The sequence below is a fragment of the Hylobates moloch genome, unplaced genomic scaffold, assembly GCF_009828535.3.
Source record: "Hylobates moloch isolate HMO894 unplaced genomic scaffold, HMol_V3 SCAFFOLD_18, whole genome shotgun sequence".
Taxonomy (NCBI): Eukaryota; Metazoa; Chordata; class Mammalia; order Primates; family Hylobatidae; genus Hylobates; species Hylobates moloch.
The window spans coordinates 37942862-37968130 of record NW_026652293.1 but is presented as its reverse complement, the minus strand read 5'-3'; the positions used below and the strand labels follow the sequence as shown (position 1 = coordinate 37968130).

Genomic DNA, 25269 nt, shown 5'->3' with positions numbered 1-25269 from the left:
TTTTTTTTTTTCAGTAGAGACAGGATTTCCCCATGTTTGCCAGCCTGGTCTCAAACTCCTGACCTCAGGTGATCCGCCCTCCTTGGCCTCCCAAAGTGCTGGGATTACAGGCGTGAGCCACCACGCCTGGCCCATTTCTTTTACTTCCTTAAAGTGCCTTTGTCAGGTTTGATATCAAGGTTAAGCTGGCCTCATAAAATGAAGTAGGGAGTATTCTACCTTTTTGTAAAATCTGGAATAGTATGTAAGCTTGGAATTGTTTGTTCCTTAGATGCTTGGTAGAACTTGATAGTAAAACTATTTGGGCCTGGAATTTTCTTCATAGGGAAAATGTTTAGTGATTTAATTTCTTTATTGGTTATAGGACCATTTAGGCTCTCTCTTTTTTCTTGAGTTATTTTTGTAATTTATATTTTTCTAGAAATGTTTCCATTTCACCTAAGTTTTAAAATGTATTGGCATAAAATTATTCATAATGTTTTCTTACCTTTTACATTTTCTGCTGTATCAATGATTATAGTTCCTTTTTTATTTCTTATATAGTTAGTGGTGTTTCATTTTTTTAAAAAATCAGTCTTATTAGGGGTTTATTAATTTTTTTAGTACAGTCATGCATTGTTTAATGATGGGGATTCATTCTGAGAAATGCGTCATTAGGCAGTTTAGTCATTGTTCAACCATTATAGAGTGACTTAACACCAACTCAGATGGTACAGCCTACTACACCCAGGCTGTACATTATAGCCTATTGCTCCTAGGCTACAAACCTATACAACATGTTACTGTCCTGAATACTGTAGGTAGTTGTAGCACATGGTAAGTATTTGTGTATTTAAACATATCTAAACATAGATAAGGTGCAGTTAAAATACAGTATGAGTATCTTATGGGACCATCATTGTTTATACAGTTCGTTGTTGACTGAGATGTCATTATTGTGGTACATGGCCGTATTTTTCAAATAACTAATTTGAGCTTTGCCCATTCTCTCAGTGATATGCTTGGGGTTGTTCTTTTTTAAATTTACTAAATTGGATGCTTTAGCTCTTACGTTTCAGTCTCCGTAACACTATCATTTAAGCTATACATTTTCTTTAGAGTACCATCCCACAAGTAACATTTTCTAATTTCTGATGTGACATCTACTTTGACCCATGAGTTATTTAGAACTATGTTTAAAATTTTTTAAATATTTAATCTTTAAAAATTATCTTTTTGATATTTTAAATTAAGTAGATGGTAGAAAGAGAATCTTTCTGTGTAGTACTAATTCTTTGAAAAGCATTGAAACTTGACCTAGTATATAATCAGTTTTTGTAAATGTTCTGTGTGTGCTTGAAAAGAATGTGTAATCTCTAGTTTAGTATTCTGCATATATTCAACAACCCAATATTATTGTTTTGATACAATTGTTTTTTATATTCTTACTGATATTTTACCAGTTGATCTACCAGTTATTAAGAAAGCTGTAGTTTCTCTTTGTCGTTTTGTCAACTTGTGTGTGTATATTTTGTATCTATATTACTAGGTGATTTAGAATTGTTTTTCTTTTTTCTTTTATTTTTTGAGACGGAATCTCACTCTGTTGCCCAGGCTGGACAGCACAATCTCAGCTCACTGCAACCTCTGCCTCCCGGGTTCAAGGGATTCTCCTGCCTCAGCCTCCCTAGTAGCTGGGATTACAGGCGTGCGCTGCCACACCCAACTAATCTTTGCATTTTTAGTAGAGACGGGGTTTCACCATGTTGGCCAGGCTGGTCTTGAACTCTTGACCTCAGGTGATCCACCGCCTCGGCCTCCCAAAGTGCTGGTATTACAGGTAAAATGTTTGTGTGTGTGACTTGAATTTCATATCACTGTTGCTTCCCTGTTTGTTTACAGTAATGCTTTTTTGTTAAAGATTGTTTCCTTTAAAATTAATATAGCCATAATAGTTTTCTTTAGTTTGATTTTTGCTTGTTATATCTTTTTCTGTCCTTTTATTCTTTACCGTATGTTTAGATATGTCTAAGCAATTTCCTTCCTCAATTGCTGTTTCCCTCTGTTGGTTTGAAAGCTGTACTTTATTTTCTTCTTTCAGGACTTATCTGGAAATTTCCAGTTGCATATTTAACTTAACAAAGCCGAAACTTAAAATATATCCTCTTGAACAATGCAAAGATCTGGAAATTTCCAGTTGCATATTTAACTTAACAAAGCCTAAACTTAATATGTATCCTCTTGAACAATGCAAAGATTTTAGAATGTTTTAATTCTCGTTACAGATCCTCACTTCCCAAGTTAAAATGTTACTGTCTAGGATTTTGTTTCTTCTATGATTTTTAATCCTATAAATTAGGCATTAATGACTTGTTTTGTACAGTTAATATTGTTTTGTTATTTATTATTTATTTATTTTTAGAGATGGGATCTCACTCTGTTGCCCAAGCTCAAGTACAGTGGCATGACCATGGTTCATTGCAGCCTTGACTTCCTGGGCTCAGAGGATCCTCCTGCTCCAGCCTCCCCAGTAGCTGGAACTACAGGTGCTTGCCACCACACCCAGCTAAATATCTGTTTTTTTATTTTTAGTAGACATAAGGTCCTGCTATGTTGCCCAAGCTGGGCTCAAACTCCTGGGCTCAAGGGGGATCCTCCCACCTTGGCCTCCCGAAGTGCTGGGATGACAGGTGTGAGCCACTGTGCCCTGCATATTTATTTAGTTTTACCCTTGTGTTCAGCATTTTCTGTTCACCCTTCTTTCTTACATATTGTATCTTTCTTTGAGATCATTTTTTTTCTTCCTGAAGTACACCTTTGGGAGGTTTTTTTAGTGGGAGTCTATTGGTGGCAAACCCAGTTTTTGTCTGAAAATGCCTTTATTTGGCCCTCAGTCTTAAAGTTTTGCTGGGTATGGAATTGTTTTGATGGTTATTTTCTCTTAGTATTTTGAAAATATCATTGTCTTTTAATTTGTGTTGATGTTTGGACATCAGCTGTCGTTTTAATTGTTATTCTTTTGTAGGTAATTTGCCTTTCCTTTCTTGCTGCAGTTTCACTACGATATATCTTAGTGAATATTAAAACGTTTGTCATCCTAGGATTTTCTGTGATTTCTATCTCTAAGGAATGGTATTTTCTGTCTGTTCTAGAAACTTTTCAGCTACTGTGTCTTCTTATTTTTCTTCCTTTTAGAACTCTGATTAGATATACGTTGGATCTTTGGTTAGGAATTCCACAGATATGTATAGGCCATTCACTATGTGCCAAGGGCTAGTGATGCCACAGAGAATAAAATAGACAATAATCTCTTCCCCTCATTGACTTTATAGTTCTCAGTTATCTCTTCGAATATTGTATCTTCCTCATTTTTATTCTTGTACAACTCTTGTTAGATGTATGTTGGGTCTTTTCATTCTGTCTTCTGTGTTTCATAATCTCTTGTATTTTCCATCTCGGAGTTTCTTCTCAGTGCTTCCTTTATAATCATCAAATTTGGTTTCCTGTTCATTACTTTTTAGCTGTGCTTAATTTGTTTTTATTTTTAACTCCCCATTGAATGTTAAGGTTTCAGTTATTATATTTTTTATTTCCAGAAGTTCTCTTTGGTTCCTTTTTAGATCTTGATCATTTCTGATACTCTTTTTCCTTCAGCATACTTTCAAGGTCTCTTTTGTATTGTTAAGCCGTTGAACCATGCTTATTTTATGTTCCTTATCTAAAAATTCCTGTATCTGCATTCTGATTTCATAGTTTTTTGTTTCTCCTGACCCTAGCTCATGGTATTTTGTTTCTTCATGAGCTTAGTGATTTTTAATAAAATTGTGAGTTTATGTAATTTGGAACTTCTATCTGTGGGAATTCTTTGAGGCTTGAGTTTCCTGTGCATTTTTCCACATAGGGTTTATGTTGCTTCTTGGTAGGCACCTGGGGCACTATTAACAAAAATCAAACTAAATTAGCAACTTAAAGTTTCTTTGGGTCATGTACTCGGTGTGAATTCAGGCCCCAACCTGGGCAAATGCAGGCATATGGTTAGGAATTTTCATAGGACTCTTTTTCCTTTTTCTCGTACTACCAGGAGCCAAGGCCGAGATGAGTACTATCTTCACTATCTCCCTAAAGGCATTGAATTTTAAATTGTAGTAGAGGGTTCTCTGACCTTGAGTTCCTACCCATTCAGGTCCCAGGCTTTGCCTCCTTACTGATTGTATAGGGCTCCTGGTAGCCAGGCTATTGACCACCAGAGATCATCGGATACCCTCAAGGCAAATGCTTACTTCTCTGAATCTACACTTCACTGTTGTTTCTGGGGCCTCTAAGGAATTCTTTCATGTTACTGCTAGTTCAGCCATATATTAAAATTATATATTTATAAAAGTAGGATATGTAATACTATATTATTAATATATAAAAACAAATATAAATCATACATTATATAGAAAACATCATATGTAAAACGTTATATTATATACATTATTTATTCAATGTTAACTAGGATTTTTACTGGAGATGTTTTTGGACCCTTTATCTGACATATTGCTGGAAACTAAAGTGCCATCTATATTTTTAAAAGCTCCATAAGTTATTCTAGTGTTTACAGAGGGTTAATAGACATGATGGTTGAAGGTTTAGGAGTTGCTTTTGCCCCTCAACAAAAGCAACTTTTGTGCAAGAAGAAAACAGATTTAACCACTAATCATCTCCAGAGAGAAGGGAGAATGATTAAAGGAGACTGAGAAGAAACTGTGTAGTAGGCTTAGCATCTGGAGAGTTTGTTTTGCTAGAAGCCAAGAAACCAGAGAACTTTACAAAATGAGGACTGGCCAACAGTGTCAAGCTATAGACATGTCAAAAAGGATGAAGATTTAAAATAGACAAGGGATCTATAGGAGGCCATGTGAACCTCCTGGTTGCCAGACTGTAATGAACTGAGGACTGAATGGTAGTTACCAAATGGGCATAGCAGCTTTCAGGAAGTTTGTTTGTGAACGGAAGAAAGGAAGTAGTTTGGTGGCTGAAGTGGGGGAAGAAGGGCTGAGGAAAGGTCCAATTAGAAGTTGTTATATAAAATATGTAACTTATAATATTACTTTTAGTCCATAATTGGTCCATTGGAAAGTCGTCCCCTTTTCTGAATTTGGTACTAATTCATGGTGATTATTTAGTTTGCAGTCTTTTTTTCCAGTTTTTCTTTTGTCTCCTAATTGTGACACATATATTATTTTCTTGTTTATTTTAAGGTGAAGTTGAAAAGAACTAAAATCAGAGTATAGGATAAAATACTACAAATTTTTAAATGATACTATTTCAGTATTGCTGGTATATATAATCAAATGCTTAATGGGAATTCAGGAGGGGACAATTCATCCAATACTTCTCTATTCTTGTGACTTACATATATTACTTAACCTGACATTTCTTTCATGAACTGAGTTTACTCAATTACTTTTCTCATCTGGAAAAGAAAACAGGACTCCAGCTACTTATTTTAAACCCTGCTCTTAAATTGTCCCTAGGAAAATCAACAGAATCAGATTCCTTTTGGGTTACTATATAAGAACAATATTGTTATTGCACATTAGTAGATTATTTGAAGGCTTCTTGTAGATGGCTATGATATATTTTTGTCATTTTTCAGATAAGGAAAATAAAAATGCTAAACATTAAGAAAAATGGTGGCTGGGCACAGTGGCTCACACCTATAATCCCAGCACTTTGAGAGGCCGAGGCAGGTGGATCGCTTGAGCCCAAAAGTTTGAGTCCAACCTGGGCAATATGGGGAAACCTTGTCTTTATAAAAAATACAAAACTTGGCTAGGCGCGGTGGCTCACGCCTGTAATCCCAGCATTTTGGGAGGCCGAGGCAGGCGGATCACGAGGCCAGGAGATCAAGACCATCCTGGCTAACACGGTGAAAACCCGTCTCTACTAAAAATACAAAAAATTAGCTGGGCGTGGTGGCGGGCGCCTGTAGTCCCAGCTACTAGGGAGGCTGAGGCAGGAGAATGGCATGAACCTGGGAGGCGGAGCTTGCGGTGAGCTGAGATCTCGCCACTGCACTCCAGCCTGGGCGACAGAGCGAGACCGTCTCAAAAAAAACAAAAACAAAGCCCAAAAATTAGGTGGGCATGGTGGCGCATGCCTGTAGTCCCAGCTACCGATAGTGGGGGCTGAGGTGGGATCCCTTGAGCCCAGAAGGTCAAGGCCACAGTGAGCCGTGATCACACCACTGGACTCCAGCCTGGGTGACAGAACAAGACCCTGTTTAAAAGAAAATAAAAGAAGGAAGGGAGGGGAGGGGAGGGGAGAGATTCCATTATAGAACTCAACTCCATCATAAAGAATATAACATTTTTAGCATTCATGTGTGAGGGACTTATGTGTCATCGGAGGTTGGGAGAATTAATGAATAACATCTGTGATTCTGCTGAGATATTTTTCCTTCTGTTGATTAAAATACTATTTTTGGTATCCTAATTTGTATTGTTTTGTTTTTAAGAGGTGAGTTTTCACTATGTTGCCCAAGCTGCAGTAGAGTGACTATTTACAGGATGTGATCATCAGGCACTGTAACCTTGGGCTCCTGGCCTCAAGCGGTCCTCCCACCTAGCCTCCCAATAGAAATGCATCATTTTTATGTATTGTAAAATATCTCAGCTTGTACCACTGCTCCCAGCTCATAATTTCTTTTTTTGTTGTTTTTTAAAAGTTTTTTGCTTTTAATTTTTTTATGTACCCATAAAAATTAAATTTTTAATTTTTATGTGTACATAGTAGATGCACATATTCATGGGTCACATGAAATTTTTTTTTAAATTTTTATTTTATTTATATTTTTATTATTTAAAATTTTTATTTTATTATTATTTTTTGAAATGTAGTCTCGCTCTGTCACCCAGAGCGAGACTGGATGACACTGGGTGCAGTGGTGCCATCTCGACTTACTGCAACCTCTGCCTCCCCAGTTCAAGCAATTCTGTCCAGCCTCCCAGGTAGCTGGGACTACAAGCATGCGCCACCACGCTCAGCTAATTTTTTGTATTTTTAGTAGAGATGGGGTTTTACCATGTTGACCAGACTGGTCTCGAACTCCTGACTTCAAGTGATCTGCCCGCCTCAGCGCCCAGCTGATTATTTATTATTTATTATTTTTCTGAGACAAGAGTCTCACTCTGTCACCCAGGCTGGAGTGCAGTGGTACGATCTCGGCTCATTGCAACTCTGCCTCCCGAGTTCAAGCGATTCTCCTGCCTCAGCCTCCTGAGTAGCTAGGATTATAGGCGCGCGCCACCATGCCTGGCTAAGTTTTGTATTTCTTTTTTTTTTTTTGAGGTGGAGTCTCGCTCTGTCGCCCAGGCTGGAGTGCAGTGGCGTGATCTTGGCTCACTGGAAGCTCTGCCTCCTGGGTTCACGCCATTCTCCTGCCTCAGCCTCCCTAGTAGCTGGGACTACAGGCGCCTGCCACCATGCCTGGCTCATTTTTTTGTATTTTTGTTAGAGACGGGGTTTCACCATGTTAGCCAGGATGGTCTCGAGCTCCTGACCTCGTGATCCGCCCGTCTCGGCCTCCCAAAGTGCTAGGATTGCAGGTGTGAGCCACCGCATCCTGCCTAAGTTTTTGTATTTTTAGCAGAGTCGGGGTTTTACCATGTTGACCAGGCTGGTCTCAAACTCCTGACCTCAGCAGATCCACCCGCCTTGGCCTCCCAAAGTGCAGGGATTACAGGCGTGAGCCACCATGCCCAGCCTATTTTTATTTTTTTGAGACAGAGTCTGGCTCCATTGCCCTGTGCTCCAGCACAGGCTGGAGTGCAGTTGTGAAATTTTAGCTCACTGCAGCCTCTGTCTCCGGGTTCAAGTGATTCTCCTGCCTCAGCCTCCCGAGTAGCTGGGATTACAGGTGCTCACCACCATGCCCAGCTAATTTTTCTTGTATTTTTAGTAGAGATGGGGTTTCACCATGTTGGCCAGGCTGGTCTTGAACTCCTGGCGATCCGCCTACCTTGGCCTCCCAAAGTGCTAGGATTACAGGCATTAGCTACCATGCCTGGCCATTATTTTATTTTTTAGATACAGTGTCTCACTACGTCACCCAGGCTGGAGTACAGTGGTGCCATCATGGTTCACTGCAGCCTTGACCCCCTGGGCTCAAGCGATCCTCCTCCCTCAGCCTTATAGGTAGCCAGGACTATAGGCACATACCGCTGCACCTGACTAACATGCAATGTTTTGACACAAGCATATAATGTGTAATAATCACCTTAGGGTAAATGAAGTATTCATTACCTCAAGCATTTATTCTTTGTATTATAAACATTCCATTTATACTTTTAGTTATTTAAAAATGGTACAATAAATTATTGTTGACTGCAGTCACCCTGTTGAACTATCAAATACTAGATCTTATTCATTCCGTGTAATTATATTTTTGTACCCATTAATCTTCCCCACCCCACCCACTCTTCTCAGCCTCTGGTAACCATATTCTGTTCTTCATCTCTAAGAGTTCAATTGTTTCAATTTTTAGCTCCCACTAATGAGTGAGAATATTGAAAGTTTGTCTTTCTGTGCCTGGCTTGTTTCACTTAACATCATGACCTCCAGTTCCACCTACGTTGTTGCAAGTGACAGGATCTCATTCTTTTTTATGGCTGAATCCATTGCATATACATGTTATTTATTCATTCGTCTGCTGATGGACACTTAGGTTGCTTGCGAATCTTGGCTATTGTGAACAGTGCTGCAATAAATGTAAGAGTGGAGCTATCTTTTCAATATATGGATTTCCTTTATTGCCTGTCTTTTGGATAAAAGCCATTTTACCTGGGTGAGATGATATCTCATTGTAGTTTTGATTTGCATTTCTCTGCTGATCAGTGATGTTGAGCACTTTTTCGTATTCCTGTTTGACATTTGTGTCTTCTTTTGAAAAATATGTATTCAGATCTTTTGCCCATTTTTTAATTGGATTATTTGATTTTTTTCATATTGAGTTGCTTGAATTCCTTATATATTCTGGTTGTTAATCCCTTGTCAGATGGGTAGTTTGTGCATATTTTCTCCCATTCTGTGGGTTCTGTCTTTGTTGATTGTTTCCTTTGCTGTGCAGAAGCTTTTAAACTTGATGGATCCCATTTGCCCATTTTTGCTTTGGTTGCTTGTGCTTGTAGAGTATTACTCCAGAAATTTTTGCCCAGACCAATGTCCTAGAGAGTTTCCCCAATGTTTTCTTGTAGCAGTTTCATAGTGTGAGGTCGTATATTTAAGTCTTTAATCCATTTTGATTTGATTTTTGTATATGATGAGAGATAGGCGTTTAGTTTCATTTTCTGCATATAGATATCCAATTTTCCCCCAAAGAGACTCTTTTCCCCAGTGTATGTTCTTGGCACCTTTGTCAAAAATGAGTTCACTGTAGATGTGTGTATTTGTTTCTGGGTTCTCTATTCTGTTCCATGGCCTAGGTATCTGTTTTTATGCCAGTACCATGCTGTTTTGGTTACTATAGCTCTGTAGTAAAATTGAAGTCAGTATAATGTAATTCCTCCAGTTTTGTTCTTTTTGCTTAGGATAGTTTTGACTATTTGGGATCTTTCGTGGTTCCATATAAATTTTAGGATTATTTTTTCTATTTCTGTGAGGAATGTCATTGGTAGTTTGATGGAGATTGCATTGAATCTGTAGATTGCTTTGGGTAGAATGGACATTTAATGATATTGATTCTTCCAATCCATGAACATAGAATATTTTCCCATTTTTTGGAATTTCTTTCATCAGTGTTCTATAGTTTTTTATTAACATCTTTTACTTTTTTTTTTTTGAGACGGAGTCTCGCTCTGTCACCCAGGCTGGAGTGCAATGGCATGATCTTGGCTCACAACAACCTCCACCTCCCAGGTTAAAGCAGTTCTCCTGCCTCAGTCTCCTGAGTAGCTGGGATTATAGGCACATGCCGCCACGCCTGAAAAATTTTTGTATTATTATTATTTTTTTTAGTAGAAACGGGGTTTCACCATGTTGGCCAGGCTGGTCTTGAACTCCTGACCTTATGATCTGCCCATCTCAGCCTCCCAAAGTGCTGGGATTACAGGTATGAGCCACCACGCCTGGCCTTGAGCCACTGTGCTTGGCCTGATCTTTTATTCTTTAGTTAATTCCTAGGTATTTAATTTTATTTGTGGCTATTGTAAATGGGATTTTTAAAATTTCTTTTTCAAATTGTTCACCATTGGCCTACAGAAGTACTACTGATTTTTGTATGTTGATTTTTTTATGCTGCAACTTTACTGAGTTTGTTTTACAGTTCTAATAGTTTTTTTATGGTGTTTTAAGGTTTTTCCAAATATAAAATTATATCATCTGCAAACAAGGATAATTTGACTTCTTCCTTTCCAGTTTGGGTGACCTTTCTTTCTCTTGTCTGATTGCGCTAGCTAAGACTAACAGCACTATGTTGAATAACAGTTGTGAAAGTGGGCATTCTTCTCTTGTTCCAGATCTTAGAGGAAAAGCTTTCAGTTTTTCCCCATTCAGTATGATACTAGCTGTGGGTCTGTTATATATGGCTTTTATTGTGTTGAGGTATGTTTTTTTCTAAACTCAGTTTTTTGCGGGTTTGTGTCAGGAAGGGATGTGGAATTGTATCAGATACTTTTTCAGCATCAACCAAAATGGTCATATGATTTTTGTCCTTCATTGTGTTGATTTGATGTACCACATTGATTGATTTGCATATGTTGAACCATTCTTGCATCCGTGGGATTTATCTGTGGGGTAATGATGAATGATCTTTTTAATGTACTGTTGAATACAGTTTGCTGGTATTTTGTTGTGGATTTTTGCATCAATGTTCATCAGGGATATTGGCTTGTAGTTTTTTTTTCTTTTTTTAATATGTCTTTCTCTGGTTTTGTTATTAGGAATACTGGGCTCGTAGAATGAGTTTGGAAGTATTCCCTCCTCTATTTTTTGGAATAGTTTGAATAGGACTGATATTAGGAATTTTCTTTAAATGTTTGGTGAAATTCAGCAGTGAAGCCATCAGGTTCTAGGCTTTTCTTTGCTGGGAGACTTTTAATTACTGCTTTGATGTCATTGCTTGTTATTGATCTGTTCAGGTTTTGGATTTCTTCCTGGTTCAGTCTTGGTAGGTTGTATGTGTCTAGGAATTTATCAGTTTCTTCTAGGCTTTCCAGTTTTTTGGCATATAATTGCTCATAGTAGTCTCTGGTGATCCTTTGAATTTCTGCAGTATCTGTTGTAATGTCTCCTCTTTGATCTCTGATTTTATTTATTGTAGTCTTTCTTTTTTTCCTAGTCTGGCTAAAAGTGTCTCAATTTTGTTTATCTTTTCAAAAACCAACTTTTGTTTCGTTGATCTTTCAATTTCGTTTATTTCTGCTCTGATCTTTACTATTTCTTCTACTAATTTTCTGTTTATTTTGCTGGAGCTTTTCTAGTTCTTTAAGATGTATCATTAGGTTGTTTATTTGAAGTTTTTCTACTTTGTTGACATAGGCACTTATTGCTATAAACTTTCCTCTTAGTACTGCTTTCATGTATCCCATAGGTTTTGGTATGTTGTGTTTCCATTTTCATTTGTTTCAAGAAATTTTTAAATTTTCTTCTTAATTTCTTCATTGGCACACTGGTCATTCAGGATCATATTGATTAATTTCCATATGTTTGTACTCTTTCCAAAATTCCTCTTGTTATTGATTTCTAGTTTTATTCCATTGTGGTTAGAAAGGATACCTGATATGATATCAGTGTTTTGAATTTTTTTAAGACTTGTTTGTGGTCTATCATATGGTCTGTCTGTGTGCCAAGGAGAAGAATGTGTATATTCTCTAGCCATTGGATGAAATGTTGTATAAATATCTGATAGGTCCATTTAGTTTACACTGCAGATTAAGTCTGATGTTTCTTTGTTGATTTTCTGTCTGGATGATTTGTCCAGTGCTGAAGTTGACATCTCCAGCTATTACCCTATTGGAGACCCTCTCTTTAGCTCTAATAATATTTGTTTTATGTATCTAGGTGCTCCAGTGCAGGATGCATATATATTTACCATTGTTATGTCTCTTGCTGAATTGATCCGTTTGTCATTATATAATGACCTTCTTTGTCTTTCTCTTTTGTTGTTTTGTTTGGAGACAGAGTCTTACTCTGTTGCCCAGGCTGGAGTGCCGTGGTGTGATCTCGGTTCACTGCAACCTCCTGCCTCCAGAGTTCAAGTGAGTCTCCTACCTCAGCCTCCCAAGTAGTAGGACTACAGGTGTGCGCCACCACGCCCAGCTAATTTTTGTATTTTTAGAAAAGACGAGGTTTTGCCATGTTGGCGAGGCTGGTCTTGAACTCCTGACCTCAGGCGATCCGCCTGCCTTGGCCTGCCAAAGTACTGGGATTAGAGGTGTGAGCCACCGCGCCCGGCTTCTTTGTCTCTTTTTATAGCTTTTGTCTTGAAATCTGTTTTGTCTGATGTAAGTATAGCTACTCCTGCTCTTTTTGGTTTCCATTTGCATGGAATATCTTTTTCCATCCTTTTATTTTCAGTCTATATGTGTCTTTATAAATGAAGTATGTTTCTTGTAGGCAGCAGACTGTTCAAGCGATTCTCCTGCCTCAGCCTCTGGAGTAGCTGTGATTACAGGTGCACGCCACCATGCCTGGCTAATTTTTTTGTATTTTTAGTAGAGACGAGTTTTCACCATGTTGGCCAGGCTGGTCTCAAACTCCTGACCTCAAGTGATCTGCCCGCCTTGGCTTCCCAAAGTGCTGGGATTACAGGCGTGAGCCACCGCGCCTGGCCTAAGTGAGGTGATCTTGGCTCATTGGAACCTCCGCCTTCCAGACTCAGGTTATCCTTTCACCTCAGCCTCCCAAGTAGCTGAGATTACAGGCACATGCCACCATGCCCAGCTAGTTTTTTGTATTTTTGTAGAGATGGGGGTTTGGCCATATTCCCCAGGCTGGCAAATAACATCTTATAACTCATTATTTTAAGCTAATGATTACTTAATACTGATTGTAAAAACTAACAAATAAGCAAAGAGAAAATTAACAAAAACTCTACACTTTAACTTTATTCCCCTGCTTTTTAACTTTTTATTGTTTCTATTTATATTTTATTCTACTGTCTGTGTCTTGAAAAGTTATGGTTATTATTTTTGATAGGTTCATCTTTTAGTCTTTCTACTCAAGATATGAGTAGTTTACAAACCTTACTGACAGTGTTAAAATACTCTGTGTACTTACTATTTACCAGTGAGTTTTGCACCTTCAGATGATTTCTTATTGCTCATTAATGCCCTTTTCTTTCTGGTTGAAGAACTCCCTTTAGCATTTCTTGTAGGGTAGGTCTAGTGTTGATTAAATCCCTCAGCTTTTTCGTCTGGGAAGATCTTTATATCTCCTTCATGTGTGATGGGTATTTTTGCTGGATATACTATTCTAGGATAAAAGTTTTTTTTCCTTCAGTACTTTAAATATGTTGTGCCATTCTCTCCTGGCCTGTGTGGCTTTCTACTGAGAAGTCTGCTGCCAGATGTATTGGAACTCCTTTGTATGTTGTTTCTTTTTTCTTGCTGATTTTAGGATTCTTTCTTTATCCTTAACCTTTGGGAGTTTGACTGTTAAAAAGTCTTGAGGTAGTCTTATTTGCATTAAATCTGCTTGGTGTTCTATAACCTTCTTGTACTTGAATATTGATATCTTTCTCTAGGTTTGGAATGTTCTCAGTTATTATCCCTTTGAACAGACTTTCTACACTGATCTCTCTCTCTCTCTATTACCTCTTTAAGACCAAAAGCTCTTCGATTTGTCCATTTGAGGCTATCTTATAGATCTTCTAGGCATGCTTCGTTTGTCATTCTTATTTTTCTTTAGTTTCCACTGACTGTATATTTTCAAATAGCCTGCCTTCGAGCTTACTAATTCTTTCTTTTGCTTGATCAGTTCTGCTGTTGAGAGACTCTGATGCATTCTGCAGTATGTCAGTTGAATTTTTTAGCACCAGAATTTCTGCTTGATTTTAACAAATTATTTCCATCTCTGTTAAGGATAGGATTCTAAATTCCTTCTCTGTTATATCTTGAATTTTTTGAGTTTCTTCAAAACAGTTATTTTGAATGTTCTGTTTGAAAGGTCACATACCTCTATCACTCTGAGATTGGTTGCTGGTGCCTTATTAAGTTTGGTGAGGTCATGTTTTTCTGGATGGTCTTAATGCTTGTGGATATTCATCTGGATATTGAAAAGTTAGGTATTTATTGTAGTCATCACAGTCTGGGCTTGTTTATACCCATCCTTCTTGGGAAGGCTTTCCAAGTATTCAAAGGGAGTTGAGTGTTGTCATCCATGGTCGCTGCAGCCATATTTGCATTAGGGGGCGCAACCCAAGCCCAGTAACATTGTGACTCTTGCAGGCTCATAGAGGTACCACTTTGATGGTCTTGGGTAACAAATCTGAGAGAATTCTTTCGATTACCAGACAAAGACTCTTGTTCTTTTCCCTTACTTTCCCCCAAAGAAATGGAGTCTGTCTCTCCACGTTGAGCTGATGGGAACTGGAGGAGGGGTGACAAAAGTACCCGTGTGGCCATCACATTGGGACTGTGCTACATCAGACCTGAAGCCAGCACAGCACTGGGTCTTACCCAAGGCCTGCGGCAGTCACTGCCTGATTCCTGCCGATGTTCACTCAAGGCCCATGGTTCTTCATCAGCAGGTATTGAATCCAGCCAGGCTTATGCCCTTTCCTTAGGGTGGCAGCTTCTCCAACCCACAGCCTATGTTGGGTCAGAAATGCTGTCTGGGAGCCAAGGCCTGGAGTTAGGAACCTTAATCGGGAGCCAGGCCTGGAATCCGGGACTCCAGGAGTCTGCCTGGTGCTCTACTCCACTGTGGCCTGAAGCTAGGGCCTGGAATGTGGGCCTCAGGACTCTGCCTGTTACCTTATTTTGCTGTGGCAGAGCTGGTATTTAAGTTGCAAGACAAAGTCCTCTTTTACTCTCCAGTCTCCTTTCCTTAAGCAGAAGGAAGGAGTCTCTCCTGGAGCTGCAAGCCATGCTGCCTGGGGTTGAGGGAGGGGTGATGCAAGCACTCCCTTGGCTGCCCCAGCTGGTGTCTTCCTAGGTCATGTGCACCCCCAGTCCACTGCCTCTGAGTCCAACACAGCACCAGGACTTGCCTATGAAGTCCTTGTGGTTTAAACTGCCTTTCAAGTTTGTTTAAGACCCCAGAGTACTTTAGCCTATAGTGGTGTGCCTATCTGGAACTCAGGTTCTTACTGCTGGGATGGACCATTCCTTTCTGGCTAGGACTAGCCTAAATGCTTCCTCCATAGATACCAGCTGAATTCTGCCCTGTGTTGCTTTCTGCTGTGACAAGCAAGACTGAGTTCCAGTGCAGAGTCCCATAGTCACTGCACTCTCCCTCCCCAAACACACAGATTCCCTCTTCATACCATGCAGCTGCTGCTGGGGAATGGGAGAGAAGTGATGTTGACAATGCAATACTATCTTTCTTACCCTCTTCAGTGCCTCTTTCCTTGATATGATGTTAAAACCAGGTACTGTGATTGCTCAACTGATTTTTGGTTCTTATGAAGGTACTTTCTTGTGGGGGTAGTTGTTGAATTTGGTGTTCCTGCCAGGGGGACAGTCGCCGGAGGGTTCTATTTGGCCATCCTGCTCTGCCTCCTCTGCCATAGTTTGTTTTTTAATATGCTTATTTTAGTTTGCTTTTGGTTTATCTTATTTTAAGATTATAATTAAGAAGCACCTACAGGAGAGGAAAAATACATTTTCCTTCTGTCCTTCTAGGTTCTCTACTGTGCCCATGTAACAAAAGACAGATTAACAAGACAAAAACATACACATTTATTGAATATAAGTTTGAAACCTTCAGAAGGAAATGAAGACCCGAAGAAACAGTTAAACCTGAGTGTTTTTATACTAACTTTGATGAAGAGTAGAGAGTTGTAGAAAATGTGATAGGACAATAGGCTATGAGTCAAGAGTAGTAAACTGGGGAAACCTGGCAAAACCTGTTCATTTTGGTTCCTCTGGGTATCCTTTCACCTTTGGAGATAAAGATGCTTCTTTTCTCTGGGTATAGGGAGGGCACCTCTCACATGAGGATTTTAAGATCTGCTTCAGGGGATGGTCAGTTCTTCCTGCACCTGCCCTTCCTCAAATTCCTTTAGCTTAAAATATTCAGTATGCCAAGGTGCCAGATTTTGGAGTTGCATGTTCAGAACTCCATCACATTCAAGTGTGGAAACTCAGGATAGCTTGCTTAGTATTAATGCATTATTCCTCCTTTGGAAATGTATGTATTATTTAGGAAAATGGCTTATGTATATTATTGTAATTTCATTTTTTCTGAAATGTCTATCCCTTACATTTTTAGAGAAGCTTATATACATTAATTTTCAGAGACCTAAAAATATTGAATAAATACTGTTTGTTGCTTTTAAACAATCCATGGGGAGTAGAAAAATTTTGATTTTAGTATTGATGGTTTACCGTTTCTTGTAGAGATTCACAGTTCCTCTATACTTGATCCAAAGTTGCCATTTAAGGCAAATGGCAACACTTGAGCCTGGCAAAGTCATTTTATTTCAATAACTTTTTTTCCCCAAAGCTGCATTGGCTGTTTGAAGAGAAAGTTATAGAGAATCAGTTTTTGTAGCACATCAGTCATTACTAAAGTATGACTGTGTTCTGTTTAACTGCTTAGTTTCTTTCTACTTACCCATTGCATGGAACATATAAAAGGATTTTTTTTTTTTTTTTTTGAGACAGAGTCTTGCTCTGTCACCCAGGCTGGAGTGCAATGGCGTGATCTCGGCCCACCGCAACTTCCGCCTCCCAGGTTCAGTTGATTCTTCTGCCTCAGCCTCCCAAGTAGCTGGGATTACAGGCATGCGCCACCACACCCAACTAATTTTTGTATTTTTAGTAGAGATGGGGTTTCACCATGTTGGTCAGGCTGGTCTTGAACTCCTGACCTCAGGTGATCTGCCCGCCTTGGCCTCCCAAAGTGCTGTGATCACAGACATAAGCCACCACACCCTGCCAAAAGGAAGATTTTATTATGGAAAATTTTAGCCAAATTCTTTTCTCTAAAATGTTTAAAATTTTAATTTAAAGGCAGTTAATAAGTATTGTTAACAACAAAACTACTTGTTTTTAAAATTCAAACATAATTATGAATAGTTTAACAATTAATAAAATGAACATTTAAGTAGTGCTTAAGTCCATTTTTCTGAGAATGAGACAGAATTGAAGCTGAGTAAATATACATTAGTGTGTTTTCTTTATGTACTTCTGAATCTTATGTAAATGAATTTGTAGAATGAAACACTGCAGAAGGAATCCTTTTTGCCCTTCCCAAGTGAAGCTCCCATAGGTACAGTTGGGTTGTCCTTCTGGGTTGCTTTAAGGGCACTTTAGCAGTTTTAAAAACTTAAGTACTAATTTCATAGCCAGTGTCAGCTGAATTTATTAAAGTAGGTCAGACTCTGGATAGGAACTTGTTTCCCAGCCCTAAAGAGAGTCATTATCCATTCTTCTATTTGTTAGAGAATGGTAATAAATTCTTCCGCATTGACCACAAGTCTAGAGCAATTTCAGAAAATCTAGATAGTTGGATTTCTTCAGGTACAGGAAATTACTTAAGATTCTCTCTGACTTTTATTATCCCAGTGGACTGAAAACAAAAACAAAACAAATAAAAAGAAAAGTCAACTCCTTCCCAGCCCCAAAGAAACCATATTCAATGGTCGTATTCATTAAAATAGAAACTTATATCCCTCCCTGCCCCTCACCCTGCCCCCCAGACAAAGAATACACATGCAAAAATGCAATTAATTCTTTGGGAATTCTTTTCTTAAAAAAATTTTTATTATTGTAGGTTATTCTTCCTTTCCAGTTTAATTAAGCAAGCTTTTAATGTACTATATGCCTAGCAGTGTTTCCTTTGGACACTGGAAAATCAGTTTCTCTGCGTATAGAATATAAAATTCTTTTCTGGTTAGCAGTTAAGAAATAGTATAGTCATATGATAAAACATATGGTAACTGAAAGTATAAGTATTATGAGAAGTAAGTAGTTACTGATCAATGTATTTTTAATTTATGAAGGAAGGCTTCATGGAAGATTTAGGATTTCAGATGATGCTTGAAGGTTGGATATGAGTTGATAGAAATAGATGTATAGAATATGGAATAAGAAGCATGAACAGAAACTTTGAATTTCAAAGTGCCAGATAGTAACTTAAAATGGTCTCACTTGTAACACACTTTGGGAGGCCGAGGGGGGCGGATCAAGGTCAGGAGATCCAGACCAGGTGAAACCGTCTTATAAAAAAAAAAAGTTTTTGGGTGAGAACTCATATATGGCACTGTGTTAAAGCAGCCTCGGCAAAATTAATTGGTCTGCCATCACAAATTAAGTTGCAGATCAGTAAGTGAAAAATCAGGGACTCACAAGCTCAAGTCTTTTGAACTTAAACATCCTTGCTGTATTAACATTCACTGATAACCTATGAGGGTGGCATTGAGAATCTACTCGGTGCTATTAATTCTGAGAATATAAAACTTAATAAGACATGTTTCTTTCTGAGAGACAGAGACACACACACATGCGTGTATACAATGGTTAATTTCTTGTGTAAATCACTCAATGTATATATGCTATAGAAAAGTTAATCTGCGTTTCCCATGATTGTCTCATTAGTGGGAATATCTTCTTAGAGATTATAGCATTTAAAGAATATTGGTATAATTCAACAATTAAATACAAACACTTCATGTAATGTTCTAAAACTGGAGAAAATCTGGATTGGATTTCAGTGAGCAATAATATGTCATTCTTCAATATGGCACACCTTCCTAATGGGTTAATTAGTATATTTGACTCTGTGATTTTTGCCTTACATGACAGTTTAAAAAGCTGCGATTATACTGTACCTCTTTGGGCCTTCTCACAATTTTGTAATCAACTGGTAGTTAAATAGTGAGTGAGTGTTTACTCTTTACTAAATGGAGATACCTTTACATCTTTTTTTTTTTCTTTCTTTTCTTTTGAGATGGGGTCTAGCTCTGTCACCCAGGCTGGAGTGCAGTGGCGCAGTCTCAGCTCGCTGTAACCTCTGCCTCTCGGGTTCAAGTGATTCTCCTGCCTCAGCCTCCCAAGTAGCTGGGACTACAGATGCCCACCACCACCCTGGCTAATTTTTTGTATTTTTAGTAGAGACAGGGTTTCACCATGTTGGCCAGGATGGTCTCGATCTCTTGACCTCGTGATCCACCTGCCTCGGCCTCCCAAAGTGCTGGGATTACAGGCGTGAGCCACCATGCCCAGCCACCTTTATGTCATTTTAAATGATTTAAGAATAAAAGCTACTTAACCAACTTATGAGGCATTACAGAATAGGAGCTAAGAGCATGGATTATGGAGCCAGTCTACCTGGATTCAAATCCAGACTTTGCTGCTTATTACGTGAATGGCCATTGCCTTTGTTTTCCCAGCTATAAAGTGGGTATAATGATAATACCTATTTCTTTTTTTGGATGGAGTCTCACTCTGTCACACAGGCTGGAGTGCAGTGGTGTGAACTTGGCTCACTGCAACCTCCGCCTCCTGGGTTCCAGCGATTCTCCTGCCTCAGCCTCCCTGAGTAGCTGGGATTACAGGCACGTGCCACCATGCCCGGCTAATTTTTGTAGTTTTAGTAGAGACAGGGTTTCACCATGTTGGTCAGGCTGGTCTCGAACTCCTGACCTCATGATCTGCTCACCCCGGCCTCCCAAAGTGCTGGGATTACAGGTGTGAGCCACCACGCCTGGCCAGATAATACCTATTTCATAGGTTTGTTGTATTTGGCATATAGTAAGCACTATCAAGTGTTAGTTATTACAAATCCATTATCCCTTATTTGCAATTTTGAAATTAAAATAATCAAACCATAAAGCAGTAGTTTTTATACAACTTACTTGACAGCAAAGCCTGATCTAATTTATGTCTTTGTAACATATAGTCTGTTTTTGACCCTATACTTGACCTTAAGTTATGTATAGTTTGTAAAAGTCCTTTGTAATGGCTGGGCGTGGTGGCTGATACCTATAATCCCAGCACTTTGGGAGGTCGAGGCGGGCAGATCACTTGATGCCAGGAGTTTGAGACCAGCCTGGCCAACATGGTGAAACCCGTCTCTAATAAAAATACAAAAATTAGGCAGGAATGGTGGCACACGCCTGTAGTCCCAGCTACTCGAGAGGCTAAATCATGAGAACCGCTTGAACCCCAGAGGTGGAGGTTGCAGTAAGCTGAGACTGTGCCACTGCACTCCAGCCTGGGTGACAGAGCAAGACTCTGTCTCAAAAAAAAAAAAAAAAAAGTCCTTTATAAAATGCAGATACTCATGTTACTATTTTATGATCCATATTGGGCAGTATAGTTGACAGCCTTATGAAGTAAAAATAAACTTGGACATAATTATTATTGAGTACAGTCAGCCCTCTGTATCTATGGGTTCTATATCTGTGGATTCAGCCAACCATGGATTGAAAATATTCAGGAAATAGTTTACAGTCCCACCAACAGTGTAAAAGTGTTCCTGTTTCTCCACATCCTCTCCAGCACCTGTTGTTTCCTGACTTTTTAATGATCGCCATTCTAACTGGTGTGAGATGGTATCTCACTGTGGTTTTGATTTGCATTTCTCTGATGGCCAGTGATGATGAGCATTTTTTCATGTGTTTTTTGGCTGCATAAATGTCTTCTTTTGAGAAGTGTCTGTTCATGTCCTTTGCCCACTTTTTGATGGGGTTGTTTGTTTTTTTCTTGTAAATTTGTTTGAGTTCATTGTAGAGTCTGGATATTAGCCCTTTGTCAGATGAGTAGGTTGCAAAAATTTTCTCCCATTCTGTAGGTTGCCTGTTCACTCTGATGGTAGTTTCTTTTGCTGTGCAGAAGCTCTTTAGTTTAATTAGATCCCATTTGTCAATTTTGGCTTTCATTGCCATTGCTTTTGGTGTTTTAGACATGAAGTCCTTGCCCACGCCTATGTCCTGAATGGTATTGCCTAGGTTTTCTTGTAGGATTTTAATGGTTTTAGGTCTAACATGTAAGTCTTTAATCCATCTTGAATTAATTTTTGTATAAGGTGTAAGGAAGGGATCCAGTTTCAGCTTTCTACATATGGCTAGCCAGTTTTCCCAGCACCATTTATTAAATAGGGAATCCTTTCCCCATTTCTTGTTTTTGTCAGGTTTGTCAAAGATCCGATAGTTGTAGGTATGCGGCATCATTTCTGAACATCACACCCCGGGGACTGTTGTGGGGTGGGGGGAGGGGGGAGGGACAGCATTAGGAGATATACCTAATGCTAAATGACGAGTTAATGGGTGCAGCAAAACAACATGGCACATGGATACATATGTAACAAACCTGCACATTGTGCACATGTACCCTAAAACCTAAAGTATAATAAAAAAAAAAAAAAAAGAGTTTAGGTAAAAAAAAAAAAAAGAAAATATTCAGGAAATAAAAAAGGATGATTGTGTCTGTACTGAACATGCAGATTTTTTTCCCTTGTCATTATCCCCTAAACCATACAGTATAACAACTATTTATGTAGCATTTTACATTGTTGGGTATTATAAGTAATCTAAAGATGATTTAAAGTATACAAGAGAATGAGCAGAGGTTATATGCAAATACTATGGCATTTTATATAAGGCATGAGCATCCATGAAGTTTGGTTTCTGTGGTAGTGGGGGGTCCTGGAATGAATCCCCCACAGATACTGAGGGATGACTGTAATGTTAACAATAGCGTCTATTTATTGAATGTTTACTGTTTGCCAGGCACTATGCTGGGTATTTTATATCCATTATCTTACATATTCCAGTAGTCCGCAGTAGGGAAGTTGTGTTGATCCTGTGTTTAATGTGCTGAAGTTTAGGGAGATTAAGTAATTTGCCCAGTGTCACTCCAGCAGTGTGCCAGCAGTGCTAGAATTCAGATTTTATCTCTCTGACTTTCTCGGTAACTCCTGTGTTCTTTCTGTAACCTACACTGCCTCTCTAGTTTAGACAATTTTCATAAGGAAGTAAAAATCACTGATATGCTAAAGTACATTGTTGTTTTGCTCTTTTTACCTTTGATCTTAGGTGCTGGAAAACCACCTATGTTTGGTGATTATGAAGCTCAGAGACACTGGCAAGAAATTACTTTTAATTTACCGGTCAAACAATGGTATGATAATTTTAACTTGTTTTTCTTGTTTATCATAGTTAATATAGATTGTTTGAAAATATTAAAAGGACAACACGCTATTTTCTTCATCTTGAACATCCTCATCTCTTGCATACTGGTGCCACATATATATTGCCTTGCATTTTGTAGGCCTGTCTTTGAAATTTGATAGTCCTGAAAGTTAATTCCTATACTTAGTTAGGTGGGCCATGATGCTGAACTAGAACGTTGATGATAAAACTCTGAATGTCTATATGTCCTCTGGACATAAACTATGGAAGCACCATCATAGGCTAAAAACATTTCTTCCCTGTTCCCTCATCCACTGTTTCTCTCGCTAAAGATCACTATGATTGTAACTATAGATATAAATAGAAGAGAGCTTTGGCAGTAGCTGATGGCTGAATTTGCAGAGCTGAAAAGGGGACCAAAGGGAGATGCCTACAATAATAGGACTTGTATTCAACTCTGAAAATTTCACGTGTCCTTTTGGTTCACCTTTGAATACCCTGCATCTAGTATAGGGCATGACACATCGTAGACCCTCAATAAAAATTTGTGGAAGGAATGAGTATTTAGGTGTTCATTTTCTCTTTTTATTTTGAGACAGAGTCTCACTCTGTTGCCCAGGCTGGAGTGCAGTGGCACGATCTCAGCTCACTGCAACCTCTGCTGCCTGGGTTCAAGCGATTCTCCTGCCTCAGCCTCCCAAGTATCTGGGATTGCAGGCGCCTGCCACCATGCCTGGCTAATTTTTGTAGTTTTTAGGAGAGACAGGGTTTCACCATCTTGGCCAGGCTGGTTTTGAACTCCTAACCTCGTGATCCACCCACCTGGGCCTCCCAAAGTGCTGGGATTACAGGCTTGAGCCACCATGTGCGGCCTAGGTGTTCGTTTTCATATGGTCTCGTTTCCATAGCTTTCTCTTTGTATTATGAAGGAGGAGGTCAGCTCTACCCTTCATTGGTTTTATGATACAGTATATATTAAACCTTCTGTTTCTGAAAACACAGAGAACTTCATAGAAATTTTTGTTAATTATTATTGCTCTCTATCATAATTGAGCAGTGGTGATTAACCTTCATTTTATATACAAGTCTACCTAAAGTATAAAATAGCAGTAGCTTAGTGGTAAAGAGTATAGGTGCTAGAGTCAGACTGTCTGAGTTCAGATCCCAGCTCTACTATTTATTAGCTGTGTGACCTTTGGCAAATTATTTAACTTTCTCAACCACAGTTTTATCACTTGTAGAATGAAAATAATAGACTACATATTTCACTGGGTTATTGTGAGGACTGAATAAAATGATACATGTAAAGCACTTAGGCCAGTCCCTGGCATGTAATGAACTCTCAATAAATGTTAGCTGTGGTTATAGCATCATAGAAATTCATGCCTGTGTCATTTTTATTGAACATATCCTGATAACAGTTGATGACATTACTTATTGACTTACTAGATGGCTGGTAGGTTATTCTCTTAGAGACTGGCTATATAAAATGTTCATATTATATTGTTGAGTGCTTTGGCTACTACTTTTATATAGGCCCTTTATCAGAGAATTTTATGCAAGAACTTCATATTGAGTTTTCTATTGATAGGTTGCCTGTTCCCTAGTCAGAGTTTGGAGTGTTTCAAATGGAAGAGGAACCCAAAACACTTTAAATATCTCTTAGTAGGAGAATGATTAAATAAAGTCTATTCTTATGTGTACATTTTTTCTAGGTAGATTCCTGGAAGTGGAAGCTCTAAAGTAACACCAGGATATCTCTTTCTACATACCCTGACCAACATTTAATAATACCAGACTTTTAAAAGCATCTTCTAATGTATTTATTGATAATTATATTTCTTTTTTTTTTTTTTTTGAGACAGAGTCTTGCTCTGTTGCCCAGGCTGGAGTGCAGTGGTGCGATCTTGGCTCACTGCAAGCTCCGCCTCCCAGGTTCACGCCATTCTCCTGCCTCAGCCTCCTGAGTAGCTGGGACTACAGGCGCCCACCACCATGCCCGGCTAATTTGTTTTTGTGTTTTTAGTAGAGACGGGGTTTCATTGTGGTCTCGATCTCCTGACCTCGTGATCCGCCTGCCTCAGCCTCCCAAAGTGCTGGGATTACAGGCTTGAGCCACCACGCCTGGCCGATAGTTAGATTTCTTTTCAAAATTGCTTGTTCATTTCTTTCCCCCATGTTTGTAATGGATAATCATTTTTATAATGATTTGTATGATTTTTAAATACTTATACTAATTTTCTATGCTGTGTAATGAATGACCTCAAATGCTAATTGCTTAAACACACATTTATTATCACAGTTTCTTTAGATCAGGAGTTTGGGCACAGCTTAGCTAGGTATTCTGCTCAGAGTTTCAGAAGGCTATAATCCAGGTGTCAGTTGGGCTGCAGACTTATCAGAGGCTCAAATGGAGAAGGATGCATTTCCAAGTTTCCTCAGGCTGTTGGCAGACCTAGTCTCCTTGCATCTGCAAGAGTGAGGGCTTCAGTTTCTTGTTGGGAGCCACTCTTGGCTCCTAGAGCTCACATGCCATTTGTTGCTATGTGGCTTCTCCAACATGGCCATGCACTAAAATATGCCAGCTTGCTTTTTTAAAGTCAGTGAGAGGCAGTTTGTCTAGTATATCTGCTAGCAAGACAGAATCTTACATATACATGAAACAGAAGCACAAGAGTGATCTCCTATCACATTTACCGTATTAGTTAGATGCAAGTCACAGGACTTGCCTACACTCAAGGGGAGAGGATTGTATGCATGCAGGAGTCTGAACACCAGGAGATGGTGTTCTTGGTGGTGACCTTAAAGTCTGTCTACCACAACAGTATAGCAGTATTGTACACTTTAATCATTTTCCTCGTGTGTGTATGGGTGTATAAAATAAACATCTTCTTTCTGTTTGTTCTTGTCTTGTTCTGTAAATGGTGTCTGTTGTCTTATAAAACTTTCTACATTTTGATGTATGTAAGTTATTTCAACTATTCTTGCAACTTTTCTGTAACTTTCAA

At 38.8% G+C, this 25269-nt stretch overlaps 1 protein-coding gene across 2 annotated transcripts in view; it reads left to right on the top strand.

The window, feature by feature from the left end:
• The window catches only part of ALG6 (ALG6 alpha-1,3-glucosyltransferase), a 72433-nt gene that overhangs the window by 8176 nt on the left and 38988 nt on the right, over positions 1-25269 (top strand). For both annotated transcript variants that reach the window (XM_058430881.1, XM_058430882.1), the window contains exon 3: positions 22166-22250. In XM_058430881.1, the coding sequence (XP_058286864.1) occupies positions 22166-22250 (85 nt within the window). The remainder of the gene's footprint in view (positions 1-22165; positions 22251-25269) is intronic.